This window comes from Sminthopsis crassicaudata, chromosome 2 (assembly GCF_048593235.1).
Source record: "Sminthopsis crassicaudata isolate SCR6 chromosome 2, ASM4859323v1, whole genome shotgun sequence".
NCBI lineage: Eukaryota > Metazoa > Chordata > Mammalia > Dasyuromorphia > Dasyuridae > Sminthopsis > Sminthopsis crassicaudata.
This window is the reverse complement of record NC_133618.1, coordinates 400,600,098-400,613,630: the sequence shown is the minus strand read 5'-3', so window position 1 is coordinate 400,613,630 and position 13,533 is coordinate 400,600,098. Positions and strand designations below refer to the sequence as shown.

Genomic DNA, 13,533 nt, shown 5'->3' with positions numbered 1-13,533 from the left:
AGAGCTATAGTGACCACCCTACTGGTGATGAGCTCTTCCATACTGAGCTCAGCTCAGTCAATTACTAAAGTAAGATCTCAAGCCTCTCACTGGCATGCTCTTTAGAACTTAGGATCATCTCTGTGCCATGATGAGACATCAAAGCAGCATTTTTGTGGAACATTGGAAGTATTGCAAATTCTTTCCTAGAATTAGAAAGAAATGACTATCAGAGAAATATAATAATAATAATTAAAATGTATATAGTTATTTCTTTTGATTCCCCCAGGAACCCTGTGAAATAGATGTTACTATTCTAATATGTTAATAATAATAATAGAACTTATATAGTGTTTTAAGGTTTGCAAAGTACTTTATTATTAACTCATTTAATACTCACAACTGTGAAGTAGGTGCTAGCATGATTATCCCCATTTTACAAATAAAGAAAGTGAGGCTGAAAGTTTACTTGACATGCCCAGAGTTTATATAGCTAGTAAGTATCTGAGGCAGGATTCAAATTCAGTTTAAGTAATTGAGGCAGGATTCAAACTCAAGACTTTCTTACTCCAAATCCATCCATTATACCAACTTACTTCTCATAATAATAATGGTCTCAAAATATATTTTAACAAATAGCTTTATTTATTAAAGTTTTCAGTTTACAATTATGTACGTACAAAAAAGACCATTTAATTTAAATAATGCCAGATAATGTGGTGGAAAGAATAAAAGGCTTGACTGGGATTTGCTAGCTGTATGAACCTCAGCAATTCTTTCCCTTTTTCCAACCTCAGAGTATCATCTGTAAAATGGAAATAATCCTTTCACTTCTTGCATTACAGAGCTTTTGTGCTTTTTAAACTATAAAATGCCATATGAGTGGGAGTTATCTGATTTTTTTGTGGTTTTTCTGTTTCTCTGGCTGTCAGGCTATTACCTGTTATGCTGGGTACTTTCAATGGGCCCCCTTGCTGGAGTCTCTTACTTTTTTCTAATCTATAAAGGGCCTAGAAAAAAACACTCTTGCAGAAGGGACTTGGCTATTTTTCTTAGCTTTTATTTCTGGTTATCCAGTTTAGTGTGAGTTACCTGCCACCTACTGGTAAGTGTAAGAAAAAGCAGGCACTATGCTGATTTCATATATACATATATATATATATATATGGTTATTCTGAAAAACTTAATCTTAGATAAATATTTCAACCAAAAATATCAAACTGTACCCACATCCTGCATTTTAAAGGGTAAATTTAACTGGCCAACATTTAAATAGATTGGAGCTATTAATACATAAAGTGATCTCTGTTTTTGTTTTCCAGTTCTCTATTACCTCCCCTTCTCGACAATACTTTTTGACTTGAATATGGTTTCTCAGTTAGTAACTAATAGTTTTTAATTTTTCTTATTTTTAGCTGCTCATTTCTATCTGCATGTAAGGATAATAAATAATATAACTATGATTGAATAATAAAATAGTTACTATACAATAAGACATTGCATATTAACGAAATAAAATACATTGTGTATTTTACACAATTAATTTTCATTTGACAGAAATACTTGTGTATAGTATAGCTATATAGTATAAGACCCAATTGCTCCTCAGGAGTTTATGTGTTTAAGAATGATTAATCTGTATAATAAATAGATTACTACATTAAATGTATATAGTTAGATATAAGGTAGTTAGGGAGGAGGAACACTAGCATGTTGGGTGGGGTAAGAAAGGGTAGAAATCAGAAAAGGATCCCTGATATGTCTCTCTGTGTGTGTGTGTGTGTGTGTGTGTGTGTGTGCTTTTCATGCTACTTCTTATACATATAATTACACTCATGAAAATGATAATAGCGTATTCTGTAGAGTTCTTAGTTTCCAAAGCATTTAACAAATATTATCACATTTGGTCCTCACAACCACTCTCTAAGGTACATATTAGAGGTATTATTTTCCTCACTTTACAGATGAAGAGACAGATTCAAAAAGATTATTGATTGTCCATGGTCTCAAAGTATGTAGGGCAGAATCTGAACCCCCCTTTCCCTTGCCTCTTAGTCTAAACCAGGGCTTCTTAAACTTTTTCCACTTACAAGCCCTTTTTGCTCAAGAAAGTTTTACATGACCCTGGGTATATATAAGTATGTAAAATAGGTATACAAATCAAACATTTATTAATAATAAATCACAAAGAAATTTATTTTGAAACAGTTCTTTAGTATACATATAATAAAAACAAATTTGCATATTAATGAAATGGATGTTTGTCTATTTTTACATAAAAAATTAAATCTTGGGAGAATATTTGATACTGCAAGACATAGAGCATTCAGCAACTTTGTACTGTTGCCAAAGTTTTCATGACCCTTTGCATTCAGTTACCCAACTCCACATGGTGTTTAAGAAGCTTTGGTCTAAATTATTATACTACACAGTCACTGGTGTGATATATTTTTGCCCTGTTATGATGATGCTTTTATGGTTTAATTATATTATATAGTTGGGCAATTAATGCAGTATTTCAAGCATCTGTGATTTCTTCAAGGTGGGGACCAGGGACATGTTAACAAATATTTAAACCAGCTCCCAGAAAAGGACTAGACACTCATTTAAGTTTAATCTATATTATTAACATTTTCTCTATCCCTTTCTTAAGGCTAGACAATCAATAATAGCATAAATCAAGTCCTGGTCTGTAGCATTTGCCCATTTCCCAAGAATAAGTGTTCATACTTCATGCATGTGGATATGAGTTGACTCTAACATATTCTAATGAGAATTCTCTCCACCAGCACCAGTTCAAACCCATTCATAACTTAGTAAATTGCTGTGACCGAAAATTCCATAACCCAGTATTCAAGATGGGGGAATATTAGTGTAAAGAAGGTCATCAAAAATACTCTGCCATTTCTGGAATACTACCTAGTCCAGGTCACTTTTCCCCAGCTTATGATTTTCAACATTTTTATACCAGCAATTTGTTCCTTTTTCTTGGTTAGAAATCAGGTCCAAAATAGTATCTCACATTGCTGTTTACCTTTTGAAGGGTAAAATTATCTTTTTTTTTTTTTTTTTTTTTTTTTTTTTGCTGAGGCAAATGGGGTTAAGTGACTTGCCCAGAATTGCACAGCCAGCAAGTGGCTGAGTCTAAATTTGAACTCGGGTCTTCTGACTTCAGGCTTGGCACTCTATCTTCTGTATTACCTAGCTGCCTAGTACATAATAGGCACTTAATATATACTTATCCTGTCCTCTTTCTACTTCTCCTTATTACTGCTTTCTCTCTTGGATTTTGTCTTTTGGAAATTGGGAACATTTTCTATTACTACTCTTTGTTCTACACTATATATAGCTAATTTGTATTTGTTTTTTCCTTTTGTTTCATCAGACCAATGACTTAGTATAGGTAATTCCCATTGAAAAACTCCACTTATTAATGCAGATGTGTTCCTGCTCTTTAACTTAGTCTTGGAAGCTGCTTATGAGACCAAAATGTTAAGCAACAGCTAAAGTCCCACAGCCAATTTGGGAAAAATTGATACTTGGGTGGGCTCAGGTCTCCCTGACTCCAAGGCTAGCTTTCATGTTGAAATCACTCTTCATAATAGCTATCTTGGGATATAAATGGAGGCAGTTTTCTCCTTTTCACTTTCACTTGATTAGATTTATAAGACTTCAGGAAAATACATTTTTGCCAGTCCTTGTTAAGTGGCTCTAATCAAAGACCCACATAAGCTGTGGTTCAGAATCCAAAAACTTTCTGTCAACCAAAATATTGAGCCACAAGGGCACTGATTTAGAGCTAAAATGACTCTTAGGGACTATCAAATTCAACCCCCATATTTTACACGTCAGGAAGCTGAGGCTGAGAGATTTTAAATAACCTCCTCATAGTCAAACAACTAGACTCTAAGGCTGAATTCAAATCCAGGTCCCTTGTACTCTCAAGTATAACCCTCTGGCCTCTATACTATATTTTTCATTGAAGTTTTTGGCTTTGAATGAAAACAGTGATGAAAATAATTTAGGAGCTTTATTAAAAACCTTAACTATCATAAGGTATTTAAACCCTAATCATTAGGTTCATCAGATTTATCAGTCTTAGGACATTCTCCATAATATCTTACAGTATATATTTCAGGAACACATTAAACCTCTTTATTATTAATATGTATATATATATATATACATACATATATATATATATATATAATCTTCAACCATATTTTGCAAAGCAATTTTTGCCTTTTTCCTGCTAAAGTCATCAATTAGTAATTTATATATTGATTTAACACAAGACTTAATACAAGAACCTTCTTGTCAAGTTCTTCATAGGAATTTCTGTATTTCTCCATTCTCTAAAACAGATATTGCAAAAGCTGATGGGGGTTTTTTGCTTACATGCAGTATGAGTATTTCAATGATGAGCAAATGTCCCGTGAAATTAAGTTCCTTATTATTTCTGGACAAATAATGGAAACAAATCTGCCAATTTCTTTATTTGCCTCTTTTAGGAGAACTTGTTATCCTTGCGTTGACTTGTGTATTCTTCATTTTTTAAAAATTTCATTCATAGTGAAATTATTATAAATGCAATTTAGTTCCCCTGGTAATGTATCAACTCACTGGCTACTGGATCATAGTGTTTGGAACATATTAATTTGCTTAATAAATATTATCTTTATCATCTATGCCCCATCACTGAGCATAGGAGGCCTGGTTTTATTCTAGATCTTTTTTTTTTTCTTCACTATCTTTTTTGGAAATTTTAACTACTCCCATGAGTTTCACTGTAATTTTTATTTAGGTGACTATAACTTGATATTCACCCAGCCAAGTCTCATTGACATCTCAAATTCGGTATGTCTAAAAATCTTCTTTTTTTCTCATCTAAATCCACTCCTTTTTCAAACTTCTCTATTTCTCTTGTAAGCATTACTATTTATCTAATCACTCAAGGTTCCAAACCTTAGATTGGGACTTTTTTAATCCTATCCTTCATCACTCATATACAGTCAACAACCAAATCCTATTCTTTTTACCTCCACATTATCTCTCACATGCTTCCTCTTCTCTTTATTCACAGTCAAAACTCTAATTGAAGCCCTCATCACCCCTCATATGCATCCCTAAGACACAATATCCATGATAATATTCTCACTGAGGCTTAAGTCAATGCAAATAAAACTTGAAGATTCTCTTCAGAGAGTGAAATAAAGAAATTGGTGGTTATCTTCATTGTTTCCCCAAAGGCAATAATTTCATAGGATTCCTAATTTGTCTCCCTTCTTTTAATTCTCTTCCTCTCCAATAGATACCTTATACAACAAAATGATCTTTCTTAGGTAAGGCACAAGTCTAAACATGTCACTTGTCTTGATCATACACTTAAATGGTCTCAAAGTCTTTAAGATAAGTTGGATCATATGACCTCTGAAGTCTACACTAAAATTCTTCAATTAAAAACTCCTAGATCTCAGATTTAGAATGAAGATCTGCCCCAAGACAAATGCCTACTTCCCACATCCAACATCCTCTGCCCACGATAAGATAGCTCAGGAAACTTAGTTGCTTTTTAGAATTCTTATACCTAATGCAAACACCACAAACAATTGTACTGGCTGGGGAGGTGAAGAACTGACAAAAAGGGAGACACAACATCTCTGCAACAAAAGCTACTGCTAGGAATGCCATTACACAGGCAGGGAGGAAAAGATTTTATCCAAAATCACCATCTGGTAGCTTCCTATTTTAACTAATTATTATTGCTAAGTCAGTGCTAAACTTTTTTTTTTCCTTATGCTGCTGAAGTGCAACGTTGTCAATATGCTTTAAATTTGGTACCTCGAGCAAAGTTCTAATCATTTCACCCTAGTTATGACCCTGGTCATAAGCTGAGCTACAGAAAGCTACTCCAGTGACTAGTACAATAGGATATCCCTTGCCTGTGATCACAAAAAAAAACCCCACTTCTAATGAAAATTTGACATCATTCTTGTAATCCTTGGACCTAGCCATATAAACAACTATGGAACACTGCAATACATGCTTATTATAACCCTGCCTCCCAGATACACAGAAAGTGTGAGACCCCCTTGTTACAATATAAGGGAACATGGACAACATACTCTCTTAGAATCTACAAAATCTCAGAAAACACACACATGCACAATGTCATGTTCCCATCAGCATGGCCGAATGAGTATTGTGTGGAAGTGCTTTGTGGCAGGGTTATTGGGTAAGACAAATCTATATTTTCACCTGTTCACCAGGAAGTGTGTGGGACAGATCCCACAAAATATATAAAGGAATAGATGATACATATGTGTAAGTACACATGTATGTTATATATGCATGTAGGCACATATACATATTTGATATTATATGAAAAAGTATTTGTAAATAAAAGATGAGTTCTAATTATTATGCCAAAAATCCTTAATTTTTAGATTAACTGCTTAAATTTAAATGATCAATCTACATCTTTTATGAGAGTCACTCCTGTGTGGCTTCAGTTTTCTTTTTTGTCAAATGAACATGATAATCTTTGGCCCTATTCCTTTAAAGAGTTCCTTTTAAAATCAAATGAAGTCTTGGGCAACACATTTTCCTGGGCCTCAGTTTCTTCACCAGAGATAATAGCATCAACCTGCCCCCTTCAGAATGCTGCTGCAATGATCAAAAGAGATGATGATGAAGTGTGTATAAAATACTTTACATACTATATAAATGTGAGCTGAAATTATTGTTATATAACACATTATAATAATAGGACACATAAATATAGTTTATGATCCTAAAGGGAACAATGTGTGGACCTGATTATAATTGTAATTAAAGTTCAGAAGGAAATATCATCATGAGAGCCAAATTCATCAAGAATATCTCGTGAAGAGATTGACCTTAGAATCAAATAAGGAAGGCTAGATAAAGTAAGGAAGGGAGAACAAAGTTACCCACAAGATGTTTGGAGAGACCATCCTATCAGAAGCTAAAGATTCATGTGGGTTGTCAGCAAAAATTAAACCTGGAGAGACAGGTTAGGATCAAATTTTGGCAGTTCTTAAATGACAACTCATCTGAAAGATCCAAAGATTGTTTAGAACTTTTTTTTTTTTTTGTCCTGTGAGGTCTCCCTGCTCTCAGAAAGAGGAATAGGATGAGAAAGATGTTTGCATACAGGTTGGGTGGATGGTATGAAGTCATAAGGCATGATCTGAGATGATGTTGGTTCTTTAAAAAGTTATGGTCACCAGGGAGATGGAGCTACAAAAGTCTGTGCCATTCAGCTGGTGCCAAAGGAAGGAGAAGGAATGGGGAAAAAAGGGTAGGCTATGGAGTAGAGGGGAGAGGGGGGGAAGTGGGAGCCAGAAGCAAAACAGGGGATATGACCAAATTGCTCAAGTCATAGGAAAATAAATTGAATTATCTTTCTGCTATCCCCTGATTTGCATCTGTGCCAAATATTATCCAAGCCCCTCTGTAAGGCTGACCTCCTCCTAGGCTTTGAGAGAGCCCAGCATCAGGGGAGTGGGGAAGGGGAGAAAAAGGGGCAGAATCAGGCCTTGGGGGAGAGCCTTACAGAGAGGGTGGGTTGCCACTGTCTTATTTTAAGTAGAGCCCTATGCTGAATCTGTTTCAGGAGGATGAAGCCGGGGAAGGGAGGTTCAATTTCTCTGCCTACGGGATGGGCCCAGCCTGTCTACAGGCCAAGGATGGCATCTCCGTCAAGGGAGCCAACAACAACAACACGGGCAACCCTCCACCGCCACCTTCCAAGTCCCCAGAGGAGATGCGCAAGCTTTTCATCCAAAGGGCCAAGAAGATTGACAAGATGTCCCGGATTGGCTTCCCCATGGCCTTCCTCATCTTCAATATTTTCTATTGGATCATCTACAAGATTGTCCGCAGGGAGGATGTCCACAACCAGTGAGGGGAAGGGCTGTGGAAGCTCAGGCAGTAGGGGCAGGGAGGGCACGGCACAAGGAGAAAAGACCCAAGGGAAGCAGAGGGAGAGGAAGGGCTCTCCCAGAACATGTGCAATAGCAATGCAGAAATGCATGAAATTCCGAATGTGGCAATATCTATTTAAACATGGGGAGGGGTGATGAGGGTGGGGGGGTGGGGGAGGGGGGTGGGGAGATTTTTCCTATATAGGAACTGGCAAGAATGAATGGAGATGGAAGAGAAGTTTTACAAACGAGTCCAGGGGCTGTAGGCAGTTGGTAGTTTTCCACTTGGGGAAGGGGGCACAATTTGCCCCAGGAAAGCAGTGTAATATATAAGCTATATATTCTTGCTTAATTATTATGCAAAAAGATCTTTTCAATTTTTAGCCTATTAACTGCTTAGATTTTAAAGTCACTGGAGTGACTGACAATTTTCCAAGAGTGGGAACAGCTGCAAATGACCTTAAGCTGATAAGTCATGTGTCCTTTCCCTCTTTCCATACCCCTCCCAAGGTCATTCTTATTTACAAATGGACTTGGGTAGACTTGTGTCCCAAAGTCATTTATCTCTACTTTGGAAGGTTGCTTGGGATGGGGGATAGGAGGTGTTAGAATGAAAAGAGGATTGATGGAGAGGTCCAGAGTCATGGGAAAACCTGGGGAACAAGGCCACTGGTTCTTTGTATCCTATAGCTAAAGATTGCAGCAGGCCCATGTCTCTGAGTTTCATACACCCATAACTCCACACATTATCCACCTCTTCCTCCACCTTCTCCCCAGGGAAACAAACACAAAAGTGGTGGTCACAACTTTCTCCTTGGAAATGTGACCAATATGCAATTTTTTATGATTTAAAAAAAAATGTTTTCCAAAAAATGCGGCTAAGTGTAAAAGGATGCCATTTTTGTAAATGTCTATGTTTTCTTCAAATCTCTTTGGAATTGCAAGGAGGTGTATGCATGAGGTCTCTGGAAAGAATAGGCTTAAGACCTAGAAGTTTTATGCAGATTAGCTTTAAAGAGGAAAGGGCAGTGGGGAGATTGCCCCTGGCCTGGCAGAGAAAGGCCAGTCATTATTTTCTGACATTTCATAGATGAGTAGTAATATGGAAATTGGGGAAAACAACCCAATTATATTTTTATAAGTCAGTTTGGGTTTGGGGTAGGGGTTTTCTGTTTGGTTCCATTTAGTTTGTTGTTTTATGCCTAAGAAAGTCAGACTTGAATTTCTCTCTACAAGAGGGAAAGTGTTCGGGGGCACTGCTGCCCAAAGACGGGTTATCCTCACAGGGATGGTGGAAAGTGAGGACTTGAAGGATGGAAGCCATCTGACCCCTGGCCCTGCCAGACCTGAAGTAGGTTTGTCAGGGAATGCACAGCACTAGTCTTAGCAGCCCTCTAGCCCTCAAGTTGTAGTGGCTCCTGCCTGGCTGTAGTGACTTGTAAGCTGGGGTTCCATGTTTTCCTTTGCACTTTAGTATCTTGGCTTCAAATGAGAGCAGCAATTAGTTTGATTGGTAGTCGACAATCAATGTAGGGCTTTGTGTCTTGGGGGCTCAAGAGACAGAAACAATAGTCCCTACCAACAAATAAGAGTGTAGGGAATGTAAAACCTACTCAAAACAGGACATGATAAGAAACTAGCTCATTCTTAAGATTGATCACCTTTTCTTTGGGGAATTTCTCCCATCAACTGCAACAGAACTGATAATGTCTCCATGGACTATTAGAGTTGAGTCATAGCCTTGCAATAAGATTAGGGAAAAAAAGACTATGCAGCAAAATTTTTGTCTCTGAACATGCAAAAAGACTAAATATTTGCCTGCCCTTGATTTCATTTAGCCTAGATAGATACAGATACTGAAACCTAAGATGAAACTTTGAAACCCTTCTCCTAGAGCATAAACCAAGTTAGGAGTAAGTCAGTGGAGCACAGAGCTTAAAAGGGAATCTGCAACTCCTCCTGTAGGCACCCTGGACCTTGAATCAGGACAGGAGAAAGATTGTGACTGATGCTTCTAGTCCTGCAAAGGGATATTTTATCTTCTGAGTTGTTATTTGGGTCCCCTTCATGAGTGTTACATTCATTTTATTTTAAAATTAATGAGAAAGAAAATAGAAAAAGAAGGAAAGGAGAAAGGGAAAGAAGAGGCCCTCTCAGTTCCCTTTCAAATCATGGCACCAAATTATTTCTGAGTTCTGGATTACAGAGGAATAGGGGCTGAAATCTCCCAAGCTAAAAAGGGAGAGTACCAGTTGATCTCTAACATTTTATTAGAATTCTTAAATTCCAAATATTTCTCCCCACCTTCCCCTTTCTATCCTGGGTGCTGGGAATCTTGAGACAGAAATAACAAGAATTTTAGGTATATCTGCCTGGACCTTAAAAGAGCAGCCGAAGTTAATGCTGTCACGAGTAAGCTAGTTGAATTATTGGGCCCAAATCGGAGAGAGATGAATTAGTTGTGTCCACTGATACACTAATCACTTGAAATACTTCCTTAGGGAGAATTCTACTGGACTCTTTTTCATGGACTATTTTGCTGAAGTGGCTGCCAAGGGAAAATAAATCCAAATGCTTGGGTTCATCTGATGAAAACGAATCAAACAAGGTTTCATTTTACTTTTAACTTTGGCTTCTGCTTCTCTTTCATTTTCAAACCTTTTTGCTTGACTACCTGAATAAGTTCAGGAAAGTTACTTCCCCTCTCTCTGGGTCTCACAAGTTTCTTAACTAAAAAAAAAAAAAAAAAAAAAAAAAAAAAAAGGTAGGACTGGATGAGGCTCTTAGAGATCTAACATTTAAGAATTCTAGGTTTTAAGTTGTTTCCAATTTTAATATTCTACAATACTATTAGTTACTTTTCTGGGCCCTGTCAGGAGATTTTGTTTCTCTCTATCGAAGCATTACAGATCTCAAAAGTTATTTCAAAGTTCTATGGTACCCAGGACAAAGTGTCCAGATTTATAGAAAATATAGCAACTCCTGATCCATTTTCTTGGTATAGACCAGTTTCTTAAACTGTGGATTTGACCCCATATGGGGTCTCATAAATGAACGTGAGGGTCATAAAATTATAAATATCTGCAAATATTTGATTTGTATACCTATTTTATATACCTATACCTGGGATCACATAAAAATTTCTCAGGCAAAAAGGAGTTGCAAGTAGAAAAAGTTTAAGAAGCCCTAGTACTGATGACCAAACTAAATAAGCTGGGACAAAAGCCTTTTCTTATAATGCTTATTTACCAAATCTCTATTTTATCATGTATTATGTGAACACCATGATGTGTCTACATGCAAAAATTAGGTCTGAGTGAGGCAAATCAGGTCACACCCAAGGAATTGTTTTCAAACCAATACAGATGTGTAGTTAGATATAGCTAGTACATCTTTAACAAGTTCTTCAAGAAGAAAAAAGATATATGTATAACATACTTTTAAATAGTAAATAACCAACTATTTTTCTCTGCTCCTTTCTTAAATCTAGACAATCAACAAAATCATATATCAAACCCTGATCCTTAGCATTTGTCCATTTTTAAGATATAAATGTTGTTTAAAAATTCCACACCTATGAATATAAGCCACAGCCCTAAAGGTGTTGGTAAATCATTCTTTAGTAAACTATAATTTCTTTGGTTTTTCACAATTATAATTATCTCAATGGGAAGATCAATCATGATCAGTGTTAAACATGAAGGTGAACAAAGCTAGGTTGCCTAGCTTTATTGAATATCAAGAGCATGTTCTTTGCTGATTTCCTTTAGGATGTCAAGTATAGAAGATGCAATGAAATGGGACAGAAATAAGGATAGGACATATGTATGTACTTTGATCTTAACTCCACTTTTTAGCTGAATCTATAGGGATGAGCTGGAATGAGACTTTAGGGTTTGAGTAAACTACAAGTGTAATGAGTCAGCAGTGTGATATGGCAGCCAAAAATGCTAATCGGATCATGGCCTGCATTTATGCAAGTGTAGTATCTAGAGCTAGGGAAATATGAGTTCTACTCTTCTTCATTGGACAGATCTTACGTAGAGGCCTGTCCTCTATGTATTCAGGCCTGAATACCACATTTTATAGGGAATTGACTAGCTGGATTGTGTCTTGAAAAAAGATGGAAAGATTCTGTGAGGGAACCAGAAACCAAACCAAACCAGAGAAGTTTAATTCTAATAAGAAAAAATGTAAGAGCTAAATGGTAATTGTCTTAAAGTATTAGAAGTTAAGCAATGTGGAAGAATAAATAGATTTGCTTGTCTAGGCAACAGTTCAGAATTAGGAATAATGGGTGGACAGATAAGTCATTCTGGTCATCAACTTCCTCATCTGTAAAATGATGAGGTGATTTCTACTATTCATTTCACTGAGGGAAAACCTACTATTAAATGGCTAAGTGTAGAGATGCAGATTTCAGGAGGAAGAAAGATGAACATTGGAGACAGTTCCTTGTTTTTGAAATCTGTCACTTTAAAAGCATTACTCACAGAGGGCATGTTTGGCATTGTTCAGTTCTATGTAAAGTTGCAGAGTAGGCAGCTGCCAGAGCCTAAATGATTCTATCCTGACAGTTCCTCATGAGTGAAAAGTAAATGCTTTCCTTAATTTCAATGCAATGATACTTAAGGAGACAGTGTTGTTATAACTGCATTATTAACCTCCTTCCTTGAAGATATTAGCAAAGAATCTGAGATCTTTGAGTTGAATGCTCAGTTTTGAGCTATGTGGAAAGTGTTTTGAAGACTAAAGGTCTTTCTAATTTACAGAGCTATATTTTTCTTCATCACTATCTTAATCCTATTCCAGTTTTGATGAGAAAGGATTATTTCCTATAATTTCTTCTCCACTACATTGCCAGAGACATAAACAACAGGTCCTAACCCATAACCAAATTTGCTTTAAAAAAAAGTCTTTGGAGAGATGTGAATAGTATTTAAAGAAATGCCATTTTCTGAAAGCAGTAGTGGCAATTATAGTAAAATGGAAGAACCTCCTCCTCAAGAGTTTGGAAACATGGATTCTAACCCAGGCTTCACCAATTTACTCACTATATGATCTTATGCTATTATCTTTCTCTTTAGTCCTGTTTCCTCATCTGTAAAATGAGGGTTGGACTAGATAGTCTTTAAAAATCCCTTCCAGAAGTTTTAATGATCAATGATTTTATGTTCTAAGATCTCTTCTACCTCTGACATTGTATGTCAGCTATGAAATGGTTCCCAACTTTTTCAAATTCCAGACTTTTTAATTTAAAAAAAAAAAAATTCTTCCTGGAATTAGTTGTACTATTAGAATCCAGTGATTGAGAAAAAACATATTGACAAAAACTACTATGAATTTAAGAATACTTTCAAAATGAATTTATATTTTATTAATTACAATAGTATCTCTGTATATGTATTTGAAAAATAGTAATGCATGTGAGGCATTTTGCAATTTATAGAGAAGGTATGTTTGCTTAATTGTAAGGTACCATATGAATTTACAATAATTCTGTCTCTCATCCCAGGGATTAGAAATCATTGTTTTATGCTATAAAAGTTTCCAGACCTAATATATTTTGGTTCTAAGAATACTTAACCACAATTCACTCCTTGTT

At 36.1% G+C, this 13,533-nt stretch overlaps 1 protein-coding gene across 2 annotated transcripts in view; it reads left to right on the top strand.

Moving 5' to 3' along the window:
* GLRA1 (glycine receptor alpha 1) overlaps nt 1-8,049 on the top strand; it is a 76,977-nt gene extending 68,928 nt beyond the window's left edge. The window contains exon 9 of one of the 2 annotated variants that reach the window (XM_074291858.1): nt 7,595-8,049. In XM_074291858.1, the coding sequence (XP_074147959.1) occupies nt 7,595-7,909 (315 nt within the window). In that variant the 3' untranslated portion in view covers nt 7,910-8,049. The remainder of the gene's footprint in view (nt 1-7,594) is intronic. The other variant, XM_074291859.1, reaches the window with a different exon arrangement.
* The last annotated feature ends 5,484 nt before the right edge of the window (nt 8,050-13,533 follow it).